Raw genomic sequence first — 22,608 nt, 5'->3', positions numbered from 1 at the left:
AAAAATTTGCTCACTATATTTTTGCTTCACATCTGCACTGAATTCATACTGAAGATCGCACCAAACACATTCAGGATTAAATCTGCTCATTAAAGCTGCAGTATGTAACACTTATGAAAAACTGTTTTGTTTTTTCATATTTGTTGACACTGTCACTATGTTGTGACAATATGGCATGAGACATAATCTGTGAAAAGAATCAAACTCATCTGCCTTCTCCCAGTAACTAGAAACAACCAATCTTAGTGCTGTCAATCACCTTCTGTAAGGCGCTGCTCATTCTCTCCTTCCTGCTCAGGCTAGTTAGCATGGCTACCAATGACAGTGAATAAACGTTTTTTCTGTAATGTTTAGTTGCTTAGCATGTTCAACAGCAGATTGATTGACAGCACTAAGACCCGCCTCCTGGCTCTGATTGGTTGTTTTAGTTGGGAGTGGTGCATTTCTTCAGACGGCAGCAGTATCTCAGGCAGGAGGTGGATGAGATCCGTCTTTTCATAGATTATCTGTCTCATGTTATACTGTTACAACCTGGTGACAGTTTTAATGTAAAAGGCATATTACTTTTTATAAAAGTTAAATTTTTTGTTTCTTTTTATTAAAGTTTTTTTTTTTTTTTTAGAACTATGGCCATGTTAATGCAATTAGCATAAATCTAAAATCTGACATTTGAAATCGTTCTGCATTTTTAGTTTTCTCAACCTTCATTCCAAACATTGTTTTTGGAATACACTAATTAGCTTGTTTGTCATTTTGTTCTCCTTCCTTGTTGCGGAAAGTCCTTCAGAATGTCATTTTTGTGGTTTCCACTAGTTACATATACTTTTGCATGTGCTGTATATTTTCATTTTCAGGTTTTTTACTGAAATAAAAAGAGATATCTAAATCACTGTACATGACATTTAATGCTGTGATGGACTGGGGTCTATCCCATGTCTCTGCCAAAGGCTGCTGGAAATAGGGACCACTATATATCCCAGCCTAACCCAGGAACCGTGTTGGAGGTAAATTTACCTTGGGCACTGTGCTGTATGATGATAGGTTGGTGCATACAGGAAGAAACATCCAGATTGTATCTGTTCATTAGAAGCCTGACTCCCTCTGCCTAACACGCTAACTAGCGCTCACTGCTGTAACTGTTGAAAATTGTTGCAAATTAATTCTAATTTCTATTGATCCAAGAGAAAGAATCAGAAAGGTATTGAATGTGCATAAGATAAGGACTTTTAAAAGAAAATGTATTGAAAAGGGATAGATAAATGTTGGAGAAGTTTGATTGTTTTGACCTACGTGCAAATTTTCCATTTCTTATAAACGTAAATAACCATACCAGTCTGCCGTAGCAGCTGGACGCTCAGACTGAACCAGGTTCTGGTTCTGCTGGTGATTTCTTCCTGTTAAAGGGGAGTTTTTCCTCTCCACTGTTGTTCCATGCATGTTCAGTGTGATACATTGCTGTAAAGTCAGCGGCACAATGCAGTCTGATGGGTTTCCGTCTGTAGAAACTTTTTAAACTACTTTGAATAATTAACTGAGCTTACTGTCCTGTTTGATAGCTGGGATCAAATGTGTAACCAATTTTTTCTTAAAGCGCCTCAAGACAATGCTTTTGTTGTGAATAAGTGCCATTTAAATAAACTGAACTTAAAAAAGTAAAAACAAAAAAAAAAGGCAAGCATTGTCTCAGTCAAGCCTGTGTCGAAGTAAATGTTGGCTCCTTTAATTCCTCCCATCAGTTCATCTCCCTAATGCTTTTTCCATCTGTAGCCATTTTCAGGAAAAAGCTTCACTCCTGAGACTCAGTTGAAGCAAAACACACGTGAGGAAGTCTTTGGTTTTCCAAGTCAGATTAGCTAGAATTCCCCCTTCCTCCGCCCCCCCGAAACATGCTCCTAATCTAAACAGGAAGTTCATCAAGATAAATCCCCAGGAACAAAATGTAAAGAGGTGGAGCTGGAACCAGGAAACGGACTGAACAGGATCCGTTTCTCTATGCTCAGTGAGACAATCCAACTCTGCCAAAGAAAAGGGATTTTTTTTAATCATTTACTTTATATTCAGTACATGTATATTTATATCCAGTAATTATTGTGCACCAAAATGTTAGTTTTTATAAAGCTTCACATTCCCCCAGACTAAAATGATTAATGTGCAGTGGATATAAAAACTGATGATGTTTTCTCTCTTGTGCCATCTGCCCTTCCCTGGAGGAACATGCCAATTGTGGAAACCCTCCTCTCTCATTATTCCATGTCAGGGTTTTATGTTTTTGGCTCAGCATGAGAAAAGTCTGTGAGGAACCTGATAGATTTCCCCACTAATTAGATGTTCTCAGTCCATACTGTCACTTTAAAAATCCCCTAAAAAAATAAAGTCTGAAAAATAGCATTTTGTCACCTGACATTATGTCCAAGTTAAGTGCCTAAACATATCGAAGAGTCTGTTGTGTTTTTGTCCGGCCAAAACATTATTACCTCGGAAACAAGGAGGCCAAAATGCAATGAGACGTTTGTGTTTTACAAAAATTCTGTCAGACACATTGCTGCTGTTATAGATTTAGACCTCTATCACATGCATATCAATAAATGAGTTATGCAGTATATGTCATAGATTTTAATTAATTTAATATTAATTAAACCTTGAAATTTCTTAATTCCATCTTTTAAAAGAATATAACAGCAATTAACCAACATTATCAAGGATTCTAAAAAAAAAAAAAAAAAAAATTTTCAAGTATTAATGTGAGCATGGTGGGTGTTGAGGACCTGCTACGCTAGCAAAACTGTTCTGATCTGTGAGGCAACTTTGAAAGCAGATTGGGTGAAAAACAACAGTTTCTCTGCTATATTGTTTCATTAACGTCAGCCTGTTCTGTGGATTCCTTAGACCGCAGAGACTGAACTCTGATTGGATGAAACATGGGTAATCCACATGGACATGTACAGGAAGCAGCGCAGCTAAGAGAAAATAAGTATTGGAGGTAAATTAGATTGTATACATATGCTAGGGATTCTGAAATGCTGAAGCCTGCAGGAGCGCCCACTAATGGGAACATTCAAAATGGAAGCCAACACAAAGCTAAATTCAATGTTATGTCTAAGTTGTACAATCACTGCTCAGGCCATGTTCTTCAACTCTGCGGTCATTGACAAAGTAGATAGAAATGGTTCAGAGGGGGTGGGAATCATAAAAAACGTGTGTGTAGAAGCATAATTCCATTTGCAGATTTACTGGTGGGACATTGAAGCACATTTATACCTCTTTAAACCTTGCCACAGTGTTTAACGTTAACAAGCTAATTTGTTGTGAAAATGTTTTTTTGCCATCTGGAAAAGATTTACTGGCAGCACACAGACGTCAGGGGTCGCAGACAAGGGGGTGTAAGGTCAGGGGGTCGCTGGTTCCATCTTATGTAACACAGGAAGTGCAGTCTCTAGACAAATGCTTTAAACAGTCTACTTAAAAAAATCTTTGCGTTTGAAAACCACAATGATTTAAAGTTCGTTTTCACCTAATCTAAAGTCCAGGAAAGTCTTTCAGTCCAATCTGACAAAAGAGAGCTCCATTAGGTAAAAACCAGAGGTGTGTGTGCGCTGCAGTCTGTTCTTCACCTGTTCTCATTATTTGAAGGGCCGTGTTAAAAGTGCTCTGCCTGACATATTTCTCTCAATGTTCTTCCACAGAACCTTGACATTCATGTGGAGGATGTGCGCATTCGAGCCATCCTGTCCTCCTACCGTAAGCGAATCCCTGTGACCGAGGGCTACGTAGAGGTGAAAGATGGCGGCAAATGGAAGCAGATCTGTAACGCAGAGTGGAACGAGTTTAACAGCAGAGTCATCTGTGGCATGTTTGGCTTCCCAGGGGAGAGGAAGTTTAATGCCAGAGTCTACAAGTAAGCATGAGTGTGTTGTTTTGATGGGGCAATGAAACGCTTGCACAGAAATTCAACGTGTTAATTGGCGCAGTGTGTTTGAGACCATAATGTTCAACTTTTGGTGTAACTCAGTGAGAGTCATCTTCATGGAAGGGAGAGGTTTACTGGAGGAATGTCTTCAACCATGTTGACTGTTGATCTTCTTCAGAATCGCCCTAAAGAGTTGCAAAAACAACAAATTGCTGATGGGTTTTCTGTGTGAACCAGGTTAGATGTAATAACAGACAGAGCGTTCTTGAGGAAAGATGAGTGTATGATATAAATGTCGTAGGAGGAGGAGCTTAATTGATTTATAATTTCTTCTAAAACTTCATGGGTGAGTTGGTGAAACTTAGCCATTTTCTGCGGGGCATGTCATTCGTACTGGACTTGATGATGAAGTGCTCTGTGCGTGGATGGTTGAGATTTCAGAGTCCAACGTACTGACTGCTGAAATGTCTCATGAGAAATTCCTTCATTTCCCACAATCTAAATGGATATTAGTGAGTTTGATGAACCGTTTGGGCGTACAGCCAGACCAGACACTGCTCAACTGTCAGCATGTTGGGAGCAACATCAAACTGCTGCTGTGCATGTTACACAACAAGTTGTTGCTAGGTAACCAAAGAGTGAGTTGATGCTATCTAATCCTTTATTAGCTGGGCTAAGAGAGGTTGAGTGGAATTTTAGATTGAAAACGATCTATCAACTCATCAGGATGTATCCTGATGAGTTGATCCTAATCCACTCTTGCCTCTAGGCAAGAGTGGATTAGACTGAAAGTTTCTACAGTGCTGTCCTTAAGAAAATGTTTTAGTCAACAGAAGTTGTACTTTCAAAGATAACAGAAAAATGATCAACCTCAATTAAAGACCTTGGAAGTATTTACACCCTTATTGGTAATAAAGCTCAGAGTGTCCCTGACTGCATGTTGCCTGTTTCACATGTTGTGTGAAACCAAAGTTTTGAAGTATCTCACAGCTTCTTTGCCTCTCTGTCTGATTTTAAAATCTCCCACAATTATGAAACAGTCGTCAATATGTAAAACACACAAGATTTCACTAAAGTCATTGAAAAAAATTACTTGGATTGATTAGATTCTCAAACGTTGGGTGATCATTAACATCAGACACGGGGGAAGCAGTGTGTCTTCGTCCTCTTTGTGTTGTATTCCACTGACTGTCCCATCACCGACAATAAGAACCTTTGGTATGTTTTCTATTTTCTGGGCCAATTTAGGAGGAACCTGGTGCTAGTGCTACACAGAGACCACGAGAGGTTCAAACACTACATTTTTTTTTTTTTTGTCAATGTGTAAGCCATGCTGGAGTGATTTTTAAATATGTATCCAGAGTAGCACAGGTGTGTGTGACATCAGACACTGTAACCCGTACCTGACTCCTGGCTGTCTGGCATCAGTGCATCACACTCAGCTCATGTAATGCCTGAGAAACCACTGATGGATCATAAATCCTGCTTACGTAAGGAAGCTCTCCATCCTACTAGCCACAAATTAAACACGGCCCTCCATTAAAACCTCCAGGACTCTAGATAACCGTACATTTTCTGTCTGCTCACGCTGGAAGTCTCCTGCTTTAGGTAACCGCAGCAGAGAACAGATGCTCCCCAACTTTCCGTCTACGTGTCAGGCTGCTCGTGCATCAGCCTCGTGAAACATACGATGTGCTTCCACAGTCTGCCATTATGAGAACAGAGCCAGGAACGGCAGCAGTTTCATAATCCTGACTTTCACAAGTCTTAGCTGTGTTGCATCCATACAGTAGATTTTTAAGGTTTTGGAAACAGGAAAATGTTCACTTTCAATTTATTTAAACATATATATATATATTTTTTTTACAATCAATTAATAAAGATGAAAAATATGTTATTTGAAGTAGATAAGCTAAATAGGGGTTCTTGTGTGTGGCATCCTCTAATGAGTCTTAAAACATTTAAAAAGTTTATCAAAACCAATTTACATGTTTTAAGAAACGTGTAAATCTTCTTACATGTTTTTAATCATAACCAACTATAGACTCACAGATTATGTTCTTGTTTCTATCTGAAGCTGTTCTGAATGTTTTCTGTATTGGTTTGAGGCTGGTTGCTTGTTTTCAGAGTGCAAATGTGGATGTTTTTTCTTCCTGCTCTAAGACTAAGAATGACAGTTAGCTGTTGTGCTAATTTCAGATCAGACAGTGCAATTCTCAGAGAAATGGAGCAATCTTTTAGTCAGAGGAGTGCAATACTGATCTGATAACAAGTAAATACAGAGTCCTCATCGCCGATATGATACTGATGCCGATATTTTGTATTTAAGTTCGACATATCATCAAACTTCTGACCTTTAGGTGGTTTTGTGGTAGGACAGAATTTGACATTTATAAATATGTGAATAATATGATTTATGTGCAGTTTTTCGAAGTAAACAAAAAAAAAACTATAATTTGAAAACAAATTTAAACAAATTCTTCTTTGAAGTAAGGTTGAGAAACTATAACACAAAAATAAAGTAAAATTTCACGAGGGAATCTAGAACTAAATATTGATTTCACCACACCAGCATAGATCCAATACTGATACCGTGTGGGTATTAATATCCCGATATTGTGGATCGATCTGCCAACCTTTACTTGTAGACAGATGAGACCAATAGTTTTTGTCTCTAACATCCAGTAACTCGGCGTAGTGGTGGAGTTCACAAATTCAAGTTATTTTGCAGCCACCGGTGATTTCCTTCTATTTAACAAAGTATTCTAGAGCCACAGAGTCACAGCTCTGCACCACAGAGCTTGATGTGAGGCCATCTCCATCCATCCATCCATCCATCCATCCATCCATCCATCCATCCATCCATCCATCCATCCATCCATCCATCCATCCATCCATTCATTCATTCATTCATTCATTCATTCATTCATTTTCTTTACACCCTTGTCCCTTAGTGGGGTCGGGAGGTACTGGTGCCTATCTCCAGCTAACGTTCCGGGCGAGAGACGGGGTCACCCTGGACAGGTCGCCAGTCTGTCGCAGGGCAACACAGAGACACAACCATGCACACACACACCCCACCTAGGGGCAATTTGGAGAGGCCAATTAACCTGATAGTCATGTTTTTGAACTGTGGGAGGAAACCGGAGTACCCGGAGGAAACCCACGCATGCACAGGGAGAACATGCAAACTCCATGAAGAAAGACTGGGGCCAGGAATCGAGTGAGGGAAATGAAAGGAAGGAGAGCTGGGCTCCATATGGACAAAACAGAACGAGCAGCTTGTGAACAGACAGCGGAGCCGGTCCGAAGCCGGCTGCTTTGAACACCAGCTCTGGAGAGCTTCCAGTCGGCAGCTAGCTGCTTCTTGCCAGCTCCCAAATTAAAAACCATCAGTGCCTGTCCTGACCTGCTCAGCTTTTTGTATCTGCACCACAGAGATGGTTTTATTGATTGTAGTATTTTAAGATTTCTGTAAATGTAAAGCGCGTTTTATGGGTAGAATTTATTGTAATCATTAGAGATGAGACAGGAAGACAGGAGAGGGTCATTAAATACATAACAGAGGATTATTCATAATCACAAAGTAGAAGATTACCACAACAGTGGAATCATGTTGCTTGTTATGTGATATGCTAATAATCCTGAAACTTGCCCCATTTATATTGTGTGACTTGATAATTTAATACACAGCGAAAACAAGAAGATTTTACCAAGTAATTCTGGTCTAGTTTCTTGTGCAAAGAGCTTAGTACACTTGAAATAAGACAAAATTAACTCATAAATAACTTTTCAGCAAGAAATAGGAGCTTGTTTTAGGTCAACAATTCCTTAATATTGATATTAAATTATTACTGTTTAGAGTTGTATTTGAAACGTAGTCAATTATGAATTTAACGATGGCACTTGATTTAATGTCATGTTTTGATTGTTGATTCTATGTTGCATGACTTTGTGTTTTTGTGCTTGTTATGATGTAAAGCATTTTGAAATGCCTTGCTGCTGAAATGTGCTAAACAAAATTTGTATGTATGTTTACTTTCATAGGCAAATTAATTCACTTATAACATGGGGAAAAATCTCTTGTTATAGGGTGCTCTGGATTCATCTGACCAGAGCACTTGCTTTTCCATATCATACGATCTTTTGATTTATGTTCTCAAAATTCAGCTTGAATTTGTTTTGCTCCTCTGTCTGTCCAGGATGTTCGCTCGCAGAAGGAAGCCAACATACTGGGACTTCTCTGTCAACTGCACTGGCACCGAGGCCCACCTCTCCAACTGCAAGCTGGGTCAGATACTAGCCATGAAGTCCAATGAGACGTGCGCTGGAGGGATGCCTGTGGTGGTGAGCTGCGTGCCTGGCAGAGCATTCGCCCCGGCGCCCATGACAGGGTATAGGAAGGCCTTCAGACAAGAGGTAACCATGGCTACGCCTCAGCGTTATTAAGTCTTCAGCTCTTTAGAGGTATTACAGTAAAGTGGGTAAAGTAATTTGCTTTACCCACTTTGTTAAACATAATTTAACAAAGCTTCGCGGCAGATAATTTGCTTTGGGGAATTTTAATAATTGGGGTATTCGAATTACCTCAAGGAATCGCAACAGCCCTAATTTTGAGATTAGTTGTGTAGCAAGACTTATTTCTGCTTTGGTTGACGGTGTTGGCTAAAACAAATGTTAGCATGCTAATTTGCATCATGTAGTCACAAAAGCACAGAAGACTCCTTCTCCATATTTATGGCAGCTCTGTTGGTAGAAAAAAGAAATGATGATGTGCTGTGCTGTGTGAAAAAACATTAGCTGTTAACAATCAGAACTTCCTCTGAACTCTCAACGATTCCTTAAGCAGTCAGGATCACATTTGATCCCTTCTAGATGAAAATGTAAATTACTTGGACTGATCGGGCTGGACTGGATCATTTAATGAAAATTAGACACTTTTGAAATCTTTCTTCTATTTTTAAAAAACAAAAATCAAGTTGTCAAGGTCAAATTTTAATATGAAACACATTTCCGACAGCACAGGCTGTCAGTACAGGAATAAAAAAAAAATAAAAAAAACGAACATCAAACAGTTAGACCAACAAAGTTACAACACACAAAAAAAATCATTTGCCGACAACATGTAGCCAGATCATAAAAGCGAGTCTTCAGAAGCGATTTAAAAGCTCCAGAGTTTGCACTGATTTAATATTAGAGTGCAGGTTTATTCCAGAGTCACAGCAAAGCCTCTGTCTCCACAAATGTCCTTGTAAGATTCTTTGACATTAGATTAGGCACACAGAGGAACCTCAGTATGCAGACCAGTCAAACCTGGACTGGATTGTTCTACACCATTTGACTTTTATGATCCCTGACAACTTTATTTGTGAGACCTTTGCTCTATGATTCCTGCTAACCTCATATGGTCTCATTAGCCTACGTGTGTATTGTCTCGTGACATAGATGTTTCATCACACTGTTCATGATCAGACACCTGGAACTGCCTGGTTATGGTTCTGAGTCGGTAGTAATACCTCTAAAAAAAAAAAAAAAAGCTGATATTTTTGTCAATACCTTTATTCTAAGTTAATGTTGGACAGTTATTTCGCCTTTTCCTCATGTATTTACCTTCAAAAAATCCTCAGCATGAAACCCTGCTGATTCAGCCCAGTGGAACAGTCACGTTTTCTGTCGATCCGAACTGAAAACGTGACGGAACGGTAGACAGAGAGGGCATGGCGAAGGCCTCCATGCAGGTCCTGAATCAACCTCGGCCACATGTGAGCCAGGCTTGCCTTGCATCACCCACCAGTGTGGTCATGTGGATGTTTATTAGTGGGAGAAAATGACTGCCGCCCTGCTGGTTTAACATCTGGTGGAAAACCTGAAACCAAAGGAGAGGAAGGGGAGGAGGGAAGGTCCCGGTGTCTGTTGAACGTTCAGGTCTGTGTCAGTGTAAAAGCATCCATTTATCTAAGTGATCTTACTGATTCAGCGTTTACATCTGAGTGAGATTTTTTTTTTTCACTCAACTGCTCTGACCTCTGACCTCTCCACCGAGAAGAAGGAAGGATATTCCCGCAGCTATCATGAACATCGTACGTCTTAATACTTTTTCCACGAGCGGCGCCGACATGAATTTCTGTCTGGGTGACCTCACTGGTGCTGTGTTCATGCTTCATGTCACGTTGCACAGCTGAGTGCCCAGCTGGGAGAGGCTCTGAACCTCCCGATGTCCGCAGCACAGCGGTCTTCACTGACACGAAGCTTTTGGCCCCAACCGGGTTTGTTGTGCTACGTTTACAAAAGAAGGCTGTTTTTGTTCTAATGCATTTTTCTTCTGTCTGCCCTGCAGATGGGCAACAAGGGAGCTTCTGCTGCTCACAGTTAGCTTACATGATATCACTGTAACATACTGGCTGCTAAGCCTATTCAATAAGGAATTAATCAATTAATTGCATGATAAATTAAAATGAGCTTCATAATTTCCATCTTGATGATTTTTTTTTTTTTTGAAGATTAATTTTATTTACAGAGATATAATAGGCTATTTTCTTATGTCTTCATCCTTGTCTGTTTTTGTATTTCCATTTCATTTCATGTTTTCGGTTGTTGTGTTTTACTTTCCAGTTCTGGTGTGAGGTGCTCTCTACAAAATTAAAGTATTATGGTGTTTGAGAAAGCAAACATCCGTTTTTATGCCATGATGGTGTATATTAACGTATACACCATTATACTTTACTTTTGTAGTCAGTAGATTACTTGAAAATGTTCTCAAAACAGCAATATTATCATTTATTCTAATAATTGTTGGGACCGTTAGTTACTGTGACAGACAGGCTACTGGCTGCATTAATGCTTCAGTCTATTTACAGTCTGCTGGGCCAGGCAATATGGCTTAAAAATATACATCTCCAATTTTTCCTACCAGGTCGGATTTATGATATGAATCAAGTTATTTTCTTTTCTAAAAGAAAAATTACCAATGTAAATAGTATTTCCTTATTTGTAAAACAAGAGGAAGCTAAGGGTTGTCTATACTTTTCTTGAGTTTATGTAAAAGTCATATTTTGCTCCATTGTCTCCAAAGGTTCCACAGTCGTTTCCCGAACAGAAACAGATCAGAACCAGCCTTCTTTGTTAGCCTGTTTAAGTCCCATCCCTGGTTCTGATGTGAGTTAATTTGATTTAAGATCAGTCTCTGTGACTGCCATGATCTTTGCAGACCTTTTATTTGTAACAGGCTGTAATTGTTATGTAGAAAATGTAACTTTTCCTCCTCTAAAACGTCCTCTCCTGTCACACTGGGAGTTTTTTAAAATCTCCTCATCTAATTGAACAAATGTGACATAACCCTTGTGTCTAGAAATGGGGTCCAACCGACCCCACACACGTAAATTAACACGCAGCCAGACAATTATGGTTTCTATAACAACTTGACTCAAAATGATTGCTGAAGATTTCTGAAAACGAAAGCTGGACTTTGTGGTTTCCCTCTTCCCAAACCGCTTCCATCGTTAACTAACTTTCAGTCCAGTGTTTCACGCCTGCAGCTTCAACGGTTGGTGGCAGTCAGAGTGAAAGTAAAAATCTTGCACGAAAAGACTCATTTGCTTTGTGGAACTAATTAATTATAGCAAATGGTGTGCAAATGTTATTAAGTCATGACCACATTTTTTTTCTCCCATGTCACCAGGCGGACTCCGTATATGAAGGAGAAGATGCTTACGAAAAATAATAATTTCAGTTCTTTTCTAAATAAGAAAACAATGGCACTTAGCATTCATCAACAGCTCTGTCAACATTGAGATCGTTGCGCAGTACAAATAATTATCAGTGAGCTAAATAGTAAAACATAAGTTATCAAGACTTCGAGAAATTTTAATAATCGAGATCCTCATTAGAATAATCAAAATATGTGGTTTGAACTTTAAAATTTAGTTGCTGCTTAAACAGAGGCTCCTCTGGACGCTGTGTGTTTGTCGTTTTCAGCAGCCGTTGGTTCGCCTCCGCGGTGGAGCCATTGTGGGGGAGGGGAGAGTGGAGGTCATGAAGAATGGAGAGTGGGGCACCATATGTGATGATCACTGGAACCTGCTTTCGGCCACTGTGGTGTGTCGGGAGCTGGGCTTCGGCTCAGCAAAGGAAGCACTGTCTGGAGGACAACTTGGACAAGGTATGCATCGTCCATACCGTCTCTGGAGGGTCTGTTTTACTTTCATTGATTTATTTCTAAATGTTTTGTCGTATGGCTCTTTCATCCCTACTGCTGTTTGATGCACATTCAGATTCACCAGTGATTATGGCCTACAGAAACATGTGGCCAACATGTACAGAGGAGGGGAAAGCAGCCAAACAGCCATGCGAATTAGAAAGCAGACCTGAAGCTAACCCATAATAGATAGCTGAGAATGACAGTTTTTACTGCTGGAACAACTCTCTGTCTATAATTTCCGACATGCCGTCACTTTCCCTGTCGAGTAAAACCACGTCTTGGTAAAATTTCACAAACTGATTCTGTCCTTTTTATTGTTAACTATGCAGATTTTCTTAGGGTCATGACCTCTCAGATCTAATGTGGATTAAATTCCTTAGCAGTTTTCTAGTCTGTATAACTGTGAAAATGATTAGGGATGCAGCGATTTATTGGCCGACTGGTTTATTGGCTCCGGTTTCCTTAATTTTGAGAGACCTGTGATTGGCCGATACTTGCATGTGAAGCTGATCTGATCTACCTCTGCAAATGTCTAAAACTCAACCACTGTCCTGTTCTGCTCTGCTGTGAGGGAGGTTTGACTGACAGACATTATTTTTATCCTTTACATGTTTTGAAATTTAACTAGAATTGAATTTAACTGAAAAAGTGATTTTTATTTCTTTTTTATTTTGAGAAAATACTTGTAATATTGGACATTTGTTGTGTTGTACTGGTGGTTTGTATTATTGTCAACAAACCTAATTCATGTTTGGGAACATAACTTAACATTAAACATAGTTTGAATAGCTTAATTATGGCATGTGTTAGCTTAAATTATTCCATATAATTCTAACTTAACTTGCTCATATCTTGACCTAGCTTAGCTTAGTTTAGTAAAGTTTAACGTAGTTTATTTTATCTTAGATTGGTTTAGTTTTAAGCTTAAGGCTTAGATTAATTTATGAGGGCTACAATTCAAACAACATTCTTTGGGAAACAAAATATTAATATTTTATCAGAAAGGATATAGAGCCATCTAACAATAAAGTAAAACTTTTTTTCACATTAAAATGCCCATTTGTCTGGGCTGGAAACTCTCATTCTGAAATCAACAAGCTGCTCAATCTCTAGTCTGAACATGAGAATGAATTTCCACAAGCCTGCAGCAATCAGTGTTGTCTGAATATCCAATAGAGTTTAGGGGAACCATGTTGAGTTATATCTATGAGTACATAAAACTAACTCGTTGATAAAGTCTTCACTATCTGAATCACAAACGAATAAGTTTGAAAAACTGATCACCTCCTGCGTACTTGTGCGCCCTTCAGGGATGGGGCCGGTGCACATGAATGAAGTGAAGTGCTCTGGATTTGAGAAGTCCATAACCGAGTGTCCCTTCAACAAGGAGGCCCTGGGCTGCAGCCATGAAGAAGATGCAGCCGTCCGATGTAACGTCCCAGCTATGGGCTTCGAGCAGAGGGTCAGTCTCTCCTCCATTTTGGTACAAATCTGAACCTCTAACAAGGAAACCAGATGCAGTTAGGGATTTACTAGTTTGTCTTCAACAGCTGTTTTTGATGAGGATCTGCTTGCCGAGCAGCATGAGACGTATTCTGAATCACTAAGCCTAAGAATTTAGTTTTTTTTTTTCTTATCACAGAATGATTCTCTGATGGCTTTTCTGACTGGTACTGTGGGAATGTTGAAGTTCTTAATATTTTTCAGTGATGTTGCACTAAGCTGCGTTTTTTTTTCCTTCTAATTTTTAACCCACAGTTGCGTCTGAGAGGAGGCCGTAACCCCTTTGAAGGCCGTGTGGAGGTGCTGATGGAGAGGAACGGCTCTTTGGTGTGGGGCACAGTGTGCAGTGAGGGCTGGGGAACCATGGAGGCCATGGTGGTGTGCAGACAGCTGGGCCTGGGCTTTGCCAGCAGTGCCTTCCAGGTACTTGTGCCTTTAGCAGAACAAGTTTGCATGTGTTCTTAGAAAGAGGAAACTTCAAGTCAACTCGCATGGATCTGACATCCTGTTTCATGAGGGTGTGTGGTCATTATTCTACAATTAAGGCATTCAAAGGTTTTAAATACGTTAACTATGAGCCTTAAACTTTCTCGTGGCAGGACTATTTCATCTTGTATGTTAACATCTTGTGTTGTGTGCATAGTGCTTTTTTTTCTCACAGGACTTTTCTGTCAGGCAAACGTCTTAATTATGAGCAGAAGTCTTCACTGCGTTTTGTGACTCAAGGCGGTTGAGGCTAATAATAGCTGCTAACATAACCTTGCTACATAGCTAGAGCTTTTTTGGCGTCTGTCATGGTTAAGTGCAGTTTTATCTGCAGTTGCTTGGACAACCTTTGTCTTCGCCACTGGTGGTCTTTGACTAATAGCTAAATTATTTTGATGTTCTGAAACACTTAAATGTGAAAAACATACAAAATAATAGGAAAATGGGTAGAGGGGCGAACACGTTTTCACACCACTGTAACATCCTCCATCTTAATTAAATCATCATGTCGACAGTTAAATTTCAGTGTCAGTGACCTGTTTGTTTTTGGCAAGGCTGACAGGAGTTAGCACTAAAACAAAATTCAGGCTTCTGGCATGAAGTGAGTGGCTCATAATATCGTTTACAGTCGGAAACGTGGTGGTTAGCTCCAACAGCGTTTAAAAGTGTCTGCAGAGCTGTGGAATGTAGAGCTGCCTGATCACAGGACACCTCCAGACAAGCCTTACCAGGCCTGGCAGCAGAAACAGGACAGATGTACTTACAGCGCTTCTGTTATTACAACTCTTTAACTGGGAACATCATTTTTTGTGTGTGAAAACTTTCATACGGAAATGTATTTGACCTAATAGGAAATCCTACTGAGATTTCCTAGTACAAGAATTTGTACATGTTGCTTTCGGACATAAGAAACACAAACGTTACTGTGTTTGGAGCGGAGGTGAATCATCGCTGCTTTAATTACCTTTTTCAAGTGACTGAAAATTTACAAATGTGACTTTTCAGATATAAAAAAATCTGAGTGAAGAAAAATCGTTCAAAGTTCAGCTTATAAAATTCCAAAAAGAATTCTGTACTGAAAGTCACTGAAATTCCTGTTTGTCTTTAAAGTGGCAAAATCATTTTTAACATGATTTTGAGCTTTATAACATGTTATAAGGTTTATTTCCTCTTCACAAACATACCTGGAGTGTTGTCTTGACTCTTTCATGCATGTCTGAGAAATCTCCCATGGCAACCATTCAGCTTTGTAAAACACCTGGATGGAACCAAGTGCCACATTTGAAGGTGAAACTCCTCCTTAGAGCTCCTTCAGACTAGCCAGCAGCAATTAGTAAACACCTGCTGAGCTCATTTTAGGAGCTGCTTCTCAGAGCAACGCTGGCAAAAACATTGTTAAAGAGTTAATATAGGAGCCATGTTGTGATGACTTCCTGAAGGCGGAGTTTCAGAAAGAGCAGGAGCTTTTTTAAAGAGTCTCTGCCAATTTCAAGCTGTTAAATTACAAACTCAAATTTCTTGTAAGTCATATCTGATACATAGCATTTTATCACAACTGAAGGTAACGTAGTTACTTGATAGCACCATTTTATAGCACAGTGTGCCTGAAAAATACATAATACTGCCCCTTTAAACATTTGAGTTTAAAATTTTTATTTTTAGTTCCATCACAGTGATGTGGAACATACTGTATGTAAGGATTTCAAAAAAAAATTACAATATGCTGTAATTGAAGAGGTCTATTGTGTCAATTCTACTCATGAAACATCTTTTTGTTTGTTGTTGTTTTTTTCTGTACTTTAGAAAATAATTTTGCCTCTGAACGTTTGTGCGTCCACAGGAGACGTGGTATTGGCCGGGTGAGGTCAGTGCTGACGGTGTGGTGATGAGTGGCGTTCGCTGCTCCGGAACTGAGATGTCTCTGTCCCACTGTCTACACCACGGACCCCACCTCAGCTGCCCCAGAGGAGGGGGACGCAACTCCGCCGGAGTCTCCTGCTCTGAAAGTAAGACTCTGGTGAAGGCTAATCAAGAGCCTCACTTCTGCTCAGCATCAAGCATAATATTAAAAATGTGTCATAAATTGTATTTCACTTTGTTTTGGCAAAGTGTTCACAATCCTGTGAATTTGAACGTGTATTTTATGTGACAGAATAAAGTGGGTGATATGGACTTAGAATTTTATCGTGATATTTTCTTGTACTAAAGTGATAAGAAATTTTTGTGCTGGAATGGCCCAGTCAAAGCTCAGGTCTGAATCCAGCTGAGTTTCTATATCAACACTTGAAAATTGACATTCATACATGCCTTTGAATAACCCAAAATATTGAGTCAGCAATGGTTATTATACGTAATAGATTTGGATAGCTATTATTTATTAAAAGACAATTAAACTGAACAGCAAGAATGACTCTTAAAGATTCTCAAAACATTGCAAAAGTTTCCAATAAAATACAGTATTTTGAACATAAAAACCATCATTACAGATGATGTCTGCTTTTCAGCTTCTGTAATAATCATATGTGGTTCTCAGAAGTTTCTGTTTTCTTTTGGGCCAATAAAAACTTGATTTATTCTACAGTCTCCTCTGGCATGGAGCAAAAGCTTTCCTTGGCTTGGAAAAGCCCAAAGTCCAGTCGGTTTCATCTGTTTCTATGTGTTAAAACCCGCTGTCAACATTTGAAGCATACACTGTGTTTCAACCGCATAGTAGTTTAAGGGGGAGGAATAGTTTTGCAAAGAGCTGTAAACTGACTGCAAACTTTAGTTTTCAGTCATAAAAGTAAATTTCCTTTCCCTTTTACACAAAGTTTACCAAATCTGTGTTCAACTATTAAAGAACCTTTGTCAGGGAGAAACCCCTTGTTCTTTCTTGGAATCTGTTGTTTGGAACAGAAAACACTTGTTTACTTTGCATGCAGTCATCTCTCTGTGTTTCTAAATATCTTTGGTCTCCGTCTTTTCTTCTTCATTTTTTTTTTCCTTCCCACCTTTAGCGGCTCCCGACCTGGTGCTGAACCCTCAGGTGGTGGAGCAGACCACCTACATGGAGGACCGGCTCATGTTCATGCTGCAGTGTGCGTACGAGGAGAACTGCCTGGCCTCCAACTCTGACCAGACGCCGGCCAACGCGTACCGCCGCCTGCTGCGCTTCTCCTCTCAGATCCACAACAACGGCCAGTCTGACTTCAAGCCCAAAGCTGCCAAGCACCTGTGGGTGTGGCACGACTGTCACAGGTCTGTCAGGATGGAAATGTTTCTAGAAACAAAGCACCCTGGGGTGGGCATTTATTGTGGTGTTTATCATCTACTGTGAAAAATGTCTTATCATAATAAAAATTTTGATCCATCGTTGTCCTGATAGATTTCAGCTAAATAAAACTGACAGCATCATCAGAGATGTGATTTTTGCTATTTTCTTCAATGATAGCTTTATTAGAGCATCGATATATATCAGAAATGTTGAAAATATGATTAAATGCAGTTATTAAGTGCAGCTTAGTGATATAGAGTACATCTTTTTTAAGTAAGTGGCATGCTGAAGAAGCCACTAGAATTTTTGAATTCTCAGTTTTCTTGAATTCTTTAAATTTTTTCAAGATCAGTATTTAGGTTTGTGGTGCTATGACTGATGTGCCATGCAGACTAGTTTTTTATGATGAGGATGATTATCACAACAGTAAATTACTAAAAGAATATATATTAAAAATGAAGCAAGAGACATTTAGGCTTTTGTGTGTGCGGGTGTGTTCTTGTATTTGATACATTGTAAGGACCATTTAAAATATATTACCTTGTGGGGACTGTATGCTTCTTTTTGGGCCCAAAGTCCACACCTCATAAGAAGAAGTGTTGTTTTTGGGTTGTGGGTTAGATTTAATATTAAGGTGTGCTGTGTACTGGTAATGGTCAGGTTTATGATAAAAGTCAGGTTAGGCTGTAAAAAGTAATGAAAAAAGAATGGAAGTTAATGCAAAGTCCTTGTGAAGATTGAAAGACATACTGTATGTGTGCGTGTGTGTGTAGGCATTATCACAGCATGGAGGTGTTCACAACATATGACCTGTTCAGCCTAAATGGAACCAAAGTGGCAGAGGGACACAAAGCAAGTTTCTGCCTGGAGGACTCAGAATGTGATGAAGGTTGGAATCTGCCTGCCACTTCAGTGGCCTTGATGCCTTCAGTTTTTATATATTTAGAGAGCTATGTGTAAAAGCTAACAGTGAGTATGAAAACTGAAAAGGAAGTGAGGAAAATATGGGTTAAATGACATCACCCGCACAATGATATTGAATTAGAGGTTATACAATTTAATATTGTAAGTAGATGTTTTCCCAAAGTCTTACTGTCTTAGTTCAGTATAAATAAGTCTAAGACTAAACCAATTGTTCTGCAAAGCAACATCATATAATTGCTGAGCTTGTCTGCTATGATGTCCAGGCACCAAAAACCTACAGAATGCATTTATTTGTTTACCTGTGTTTTTTTGCAACAAACTTCTCAGATATTACATTTACTGTTATTCAAGTCATATAGTATGCTTTTCCCCAAAGGGGAGAATATCTGGTTGTCTTGAATATGTCTATGAAGTGAAAATACAAATGATCATTCCTTCTTATGTCGCCCTCTAGTGGTAATATACTGTGGATCACCTTGTGTGAATATATCACACAAGGTGTGATATATTTGCAGTGAAGTTATCTTACTTTATCTTTGTAGGTATCGAAAAGAAGTATGAATGTGCTAACTTTGGAGAGCAGGGCATTACTGTAGGCTGCTGGGATACCTATAGGCACGACATTGACTGCCAGTGGGTCGACATCACTGACGTCAAACCTGGGGATTACATTTTTCAGGTGATTTGTGTTTTTGTTTCTTCTTTTTATCGGTTGTGTTTTTGCAATGTCTTCTCTCTGCAACCTCGACTTTAGTTTCATTCTTGCCCATCCTTTAACAGATTGTAATTAACCCTAATTACGAAGTGCCAGAATCAGACTACACCAATAACATCACCAAATGCAAATGTCGATATGACGGTCATCGTGTGTGGATGTACAGCTGCCATAATGGTGAGACCCTGCTATGATTTTGAAGAGTGGCTGCAGCTTTTACTGTCTTTGGGGGGCTTGTTGTTTTTTCACCAAAACAATCACTTTAGTCTTTTCTGCATTTAATGAGACATTCAAAGAGAGTGACCCAAATATGGAGCGTTGTGGAATCCCACATGGAATTTCATCACCTACTGTGATCAAATAATCCTCCAAGTATTTGAAGGAACTTTATTTAAGCATCTCTTCATGGAAGTACAGCACTTTACAGCACATGGACCTCCATATTTGGGTCACCTTTTTCTTTGTTTGTGTCAACTATAAAAAAAATCTGTATTAAAAAATAAAGTATCCCCCTCTTCCAGTCACTCTACACACTCTTATGTGTCATAGTTTTGATTTAACCAGGACTTGTGTGTTATTTTTTAAAAAGTACAAAGTCCGTACCTATAGTCAGATCTTATTACATTCATTTAGTCATGATTCAGATTCATTACCTTTTAGTCATTTGTAGAATTCACCTGCAATAGCATTTATCAGTTTTGCTCAAATTTTCATTTTTACTGTTACATGCATCTAAAATAAGCTAATGAGACAATTAGCTTATTTTAATTTGCTATAGATTTCATATTTCTTAGAATCAACTATTTCAGAGCAACATTCTTCACTTCAAGCTGAAGACTTTGCTAAACCTATTTGCTACTAACACCTTATAATCAATTTACTTTGTAACTTTTTGTTATAATTTGTTATGCAGTATTTGGTAAATTCTATTTCTGCTGCTCTGCCTCTAGATGGCTCACTGAGCTCTGAGACAGAGATGATGTACCCAGGCCTCCTAAACAACCAGGTGACCCACAGGTAAAAACAACAACAGAGTGGAGTCGAGAGGCGGTCACCTCCGGTGGGAAGAGTCCCACCAACCACTACCCATTCCATCTGGGCTGGATTCTACTTCCTGTCCCTGAATGAATCATCACTTCTTCTCCTCACCTTTCTTCCTCTACCCTCTTCTCACCTCCCAGCACATAGTATGTGTTGACCTCTTCTGTCCATCACTCTCTGTGATGATCACGGGACTGGTGAAGCTTTGTTTGGGTCTGTGACAGAGAGACTATTTCACTTACTGTGATCAAATAAGAACTTTATTTAAACATCTCTCCATGGCAGTGCAGCACTTTAAGCACTCAACTACAGAACCTGGTGGATGTTGTTTCTGTAGTTTTGTCCCCACAGACCTGGAAGATTAACTTCAGTGGAGAACTACTTTTTATTTTTTTTTTCTAATTTGATCAACTTTTAATGTTTGACATCCAGTCTTCAGAAAACAAGAAGTCTATTTATCACTACTCCTAAGTGATGCTTGAACTGCCATATTCTAACAGGACATAAGGACCGGTTCTGAAATATTGGCAGTATTTGCTTTATCTTCTCCTTGGCAGACTTAGTAAATTACCCTATACCCATTTTTCGAAGAGTTGCTGAATAATCCAGTGGGGGTGAGGGGTCGGGGGTGGGTTTGTTAGAAAAGTGTGTTAGAAGTATTGTTATTTTTTCAAAAAGTGAAATTTCATTGTATAATTCAGCTGTAATGTGAGTGGTTGTTGATGCCAAACTTGCATATAAGCTAGTGTGTCATTCATACACTGCCACCTCCTGGTTAACCCGTGTAAACACTTCAGTTAAGAACCAAATACTGATATACATGTATTGTTGCATTGGAAAACCTTGCCTTTCCATTGGTATAAATGTGCAAGAGGTGTAAGAACTGAGGTCCCCAATTCCCTTCCATCAATGTTTTGTCAAAAAAACAAACTGTTGTTGTTTGTGCTTCTCTGAAACATCCATGTTCATTGATCCTTAAGGGGCAAGTACTTCAAAGACACAATGATAAATCATAAGTTCATCAATTATTATAAATTCTCTTCGAAGCAGATTGTGACTGAATGTAAGACGAGCATGATTTCAGTCACAGATCATTCTTTAAAAACTTTGATAGAAGGTTCAGAAAAAGGCCTGACCACAGAGCATGTTAGAGCTCAGGGATGTCAGCTAGCTTCAGTGACCGGACTAAAGCTAAACTTAGTGGAAACAAGTTAAACGTGTCATTTGTTTTACCTTTGCAGACCAAGAAACGACGTTCTCCATGTTTCTGAATTAGATTTGACTCACAAGTCAGAGTACCAAGTCAGAAACCATTTGGATTTGTCAGTAGTTATGATTCAAAGCAATACAAGCTGGTAACAATGCAGTTCTATTCTATGTTCCCATTTGTTTTTACTGCAGCAATCAAACCAAAATGATTTCAAATTAGCTTTTTGGGTGCCTTCACACCAGCCCTGTTTGGTCCGCTTTAATTGAACTGGTGAGAACCAAACCTACCTCTCAGTTCGGTTGAGGTGAACTCTGGTGCGGTTAAATGCATATGTGAATGCCAAGCGGTTCGTAGACCGCTCCAAATGCAGGAAGTGGACTACAGCGCAGGGCATTTTGGGTAAATTCAACTAAAACAAACAAATTAGACAAATTAGAGAAATGGCTGGTGGTCTTTTGTCAAAGACAAAGTAGGTTTTCATATTTACTTCAGCGGTTTTGGTGCAGCGCCACCACAGGCGAGGAGGGGAACAGGTTGCTCAAATTGTTTGGTTAGTTTTGCAGTGTGAAACTGCACCAACAACATGGAACCATCTGGGAACAGATGGAAGAAATCAGAAGTTAATTTTCCCTTCTGATGGAACAGTTTATTTCTAAAGCTTCTACTGTTTTATAAATCTGTCAACTATATTGGATATTGAGGTCTTGGTTGTTCTGGCACTTTTGAAGTTGGAATTCCAGATTCAGGGAGAAGTAAAGCTGTTTTTTCTGACTTGGAACATGCCTGGAGTAGGCTTCACATTGACAAATCCAGATGGGCTTCCTATCAAATTCCTAAATGACTTTGTTGGCTCACAAAAGGAGCAAATATGAGAGCACTTGTATTAATCAAGCAATGAGTGGAACTAACATAGTGCATACCTTGGATTCAGTATAAACCTGCAACAAACTGGCATGACTATCAGGCCAGTATGAAACCTGTGGAACATTCTTTGTGGGTCTCATAACCATCCATATGTTCCTCCAGCAGCAGCACAGGTTTGGGGAAGAACTTCTTTCTACCCGGTGATGGCACAGATACCGTTTTTTGGCTTTTTTTTTTTTTTTTGTTTTTTGGCTTTTTTTTTTTTTTTTACTTAATTTTCTTACTTGTTTGTTGTTCTTTGTATTTTAAGGTATGTGAATTTAGTTTATTTGTACTTTTTTTGTCATGGTGCTATCTAACTGGTCCTCTGTTTTCTGAGGGTTCAGTACATGGTGAACAGCTGCATTATGTGTATACTAACAGTATACTTGAATTGAAACAATGTGCTTTTGTGTGTTGACCTATAATAAAGAGTTAAGCAACTGAATCAGTGTGCCACTGAATGTTC

At 39.1% G+C, this 22,608-nt stretch overlaps 1 protein-coding gene across 2 annotated transcripts in view; it reads left to right on the top strand.

Annotated features, from left to right (window-relative positions):
* The window catches only part of loxl2b (lysyl oxidase-like 2b), a 44,436-nt gene extending 21,849 nt beyond the window's left edge, over window positions 1–22,587 (top strand). Inside the window, exons 4-14 of one of the 2 annotated variants that reach the window (XM_016661452.1) lie at window positions 3,684–3,895; window positions 8,110–8,326; window positions 11,885–12,065; window positions 13,415–13,566; window positions 13,863–14,030; window positions 15,934–16,099; window positions 17,090–17,330; window positions 18,120–18,235; window positions 18,813–18,949; window positions 19,051–19,162; window positions 19,936–22,587. In XM_016661452.1, the coding sequence (XP_016516938.1) occupies window positions 3,684–3,895; window positions 8,110–8,326; window positions 11,885–12,065; window positions 13,415–13,566; window positions 13,863–14,030; window positions 15,934–16,099; window positions 17,090–17,330; window positions 18,120–18,235; window positions 18,813–18,949; window positions 19,051–19,162; window positions 19,936–20,006 (1,773 nt within the window). In that variant the 3' untranslated portion in view covers window positions 20,007–22,587. Of the gene's footprint in view, window positions 1–3,683; window positions 3,896–8,109; window positions 8,327–11,881; window positions 12,066–13,414; window positions 13,567–13,862; window positions 14,031–15,933; window positions 16,100–17,089; window positions 17,331–18,119; window positions 18,236–18,812; window positions 18,950–19,050; window positions 19,163–19,935 lie in introns of both variants that reach the window. The other variant, XM_007573444.2, reaches the window with a different exon arrangement.
* The last annotated feature ends 21 nt before the right edge of the window (window positions 22,588–22,608 follow it).

The sequence above is a fragment of the Poecilia formosa genome, unplaced genomic scaffold (genome assembly GCF_000485575.1).
Source record: "Poecilia formosa unplaced genomic scaffold, Poecilia_formosa-5.1.2 Scaffold329, whole genome shotgun sequence".
NCBI classification, from domain to species: domain Eukaryota; kingdom Metazoa; phylum Chordata; class Actinopteri; order Cyprinodontiformes; family Poeciliidae; genus Poecilia; species Poecilia formosa.
The sequence above is the reverse complement of the archived record's forward strand: the minus strand, read 5'-3'. Positions and strand labels throughout refer to the sequence as shown.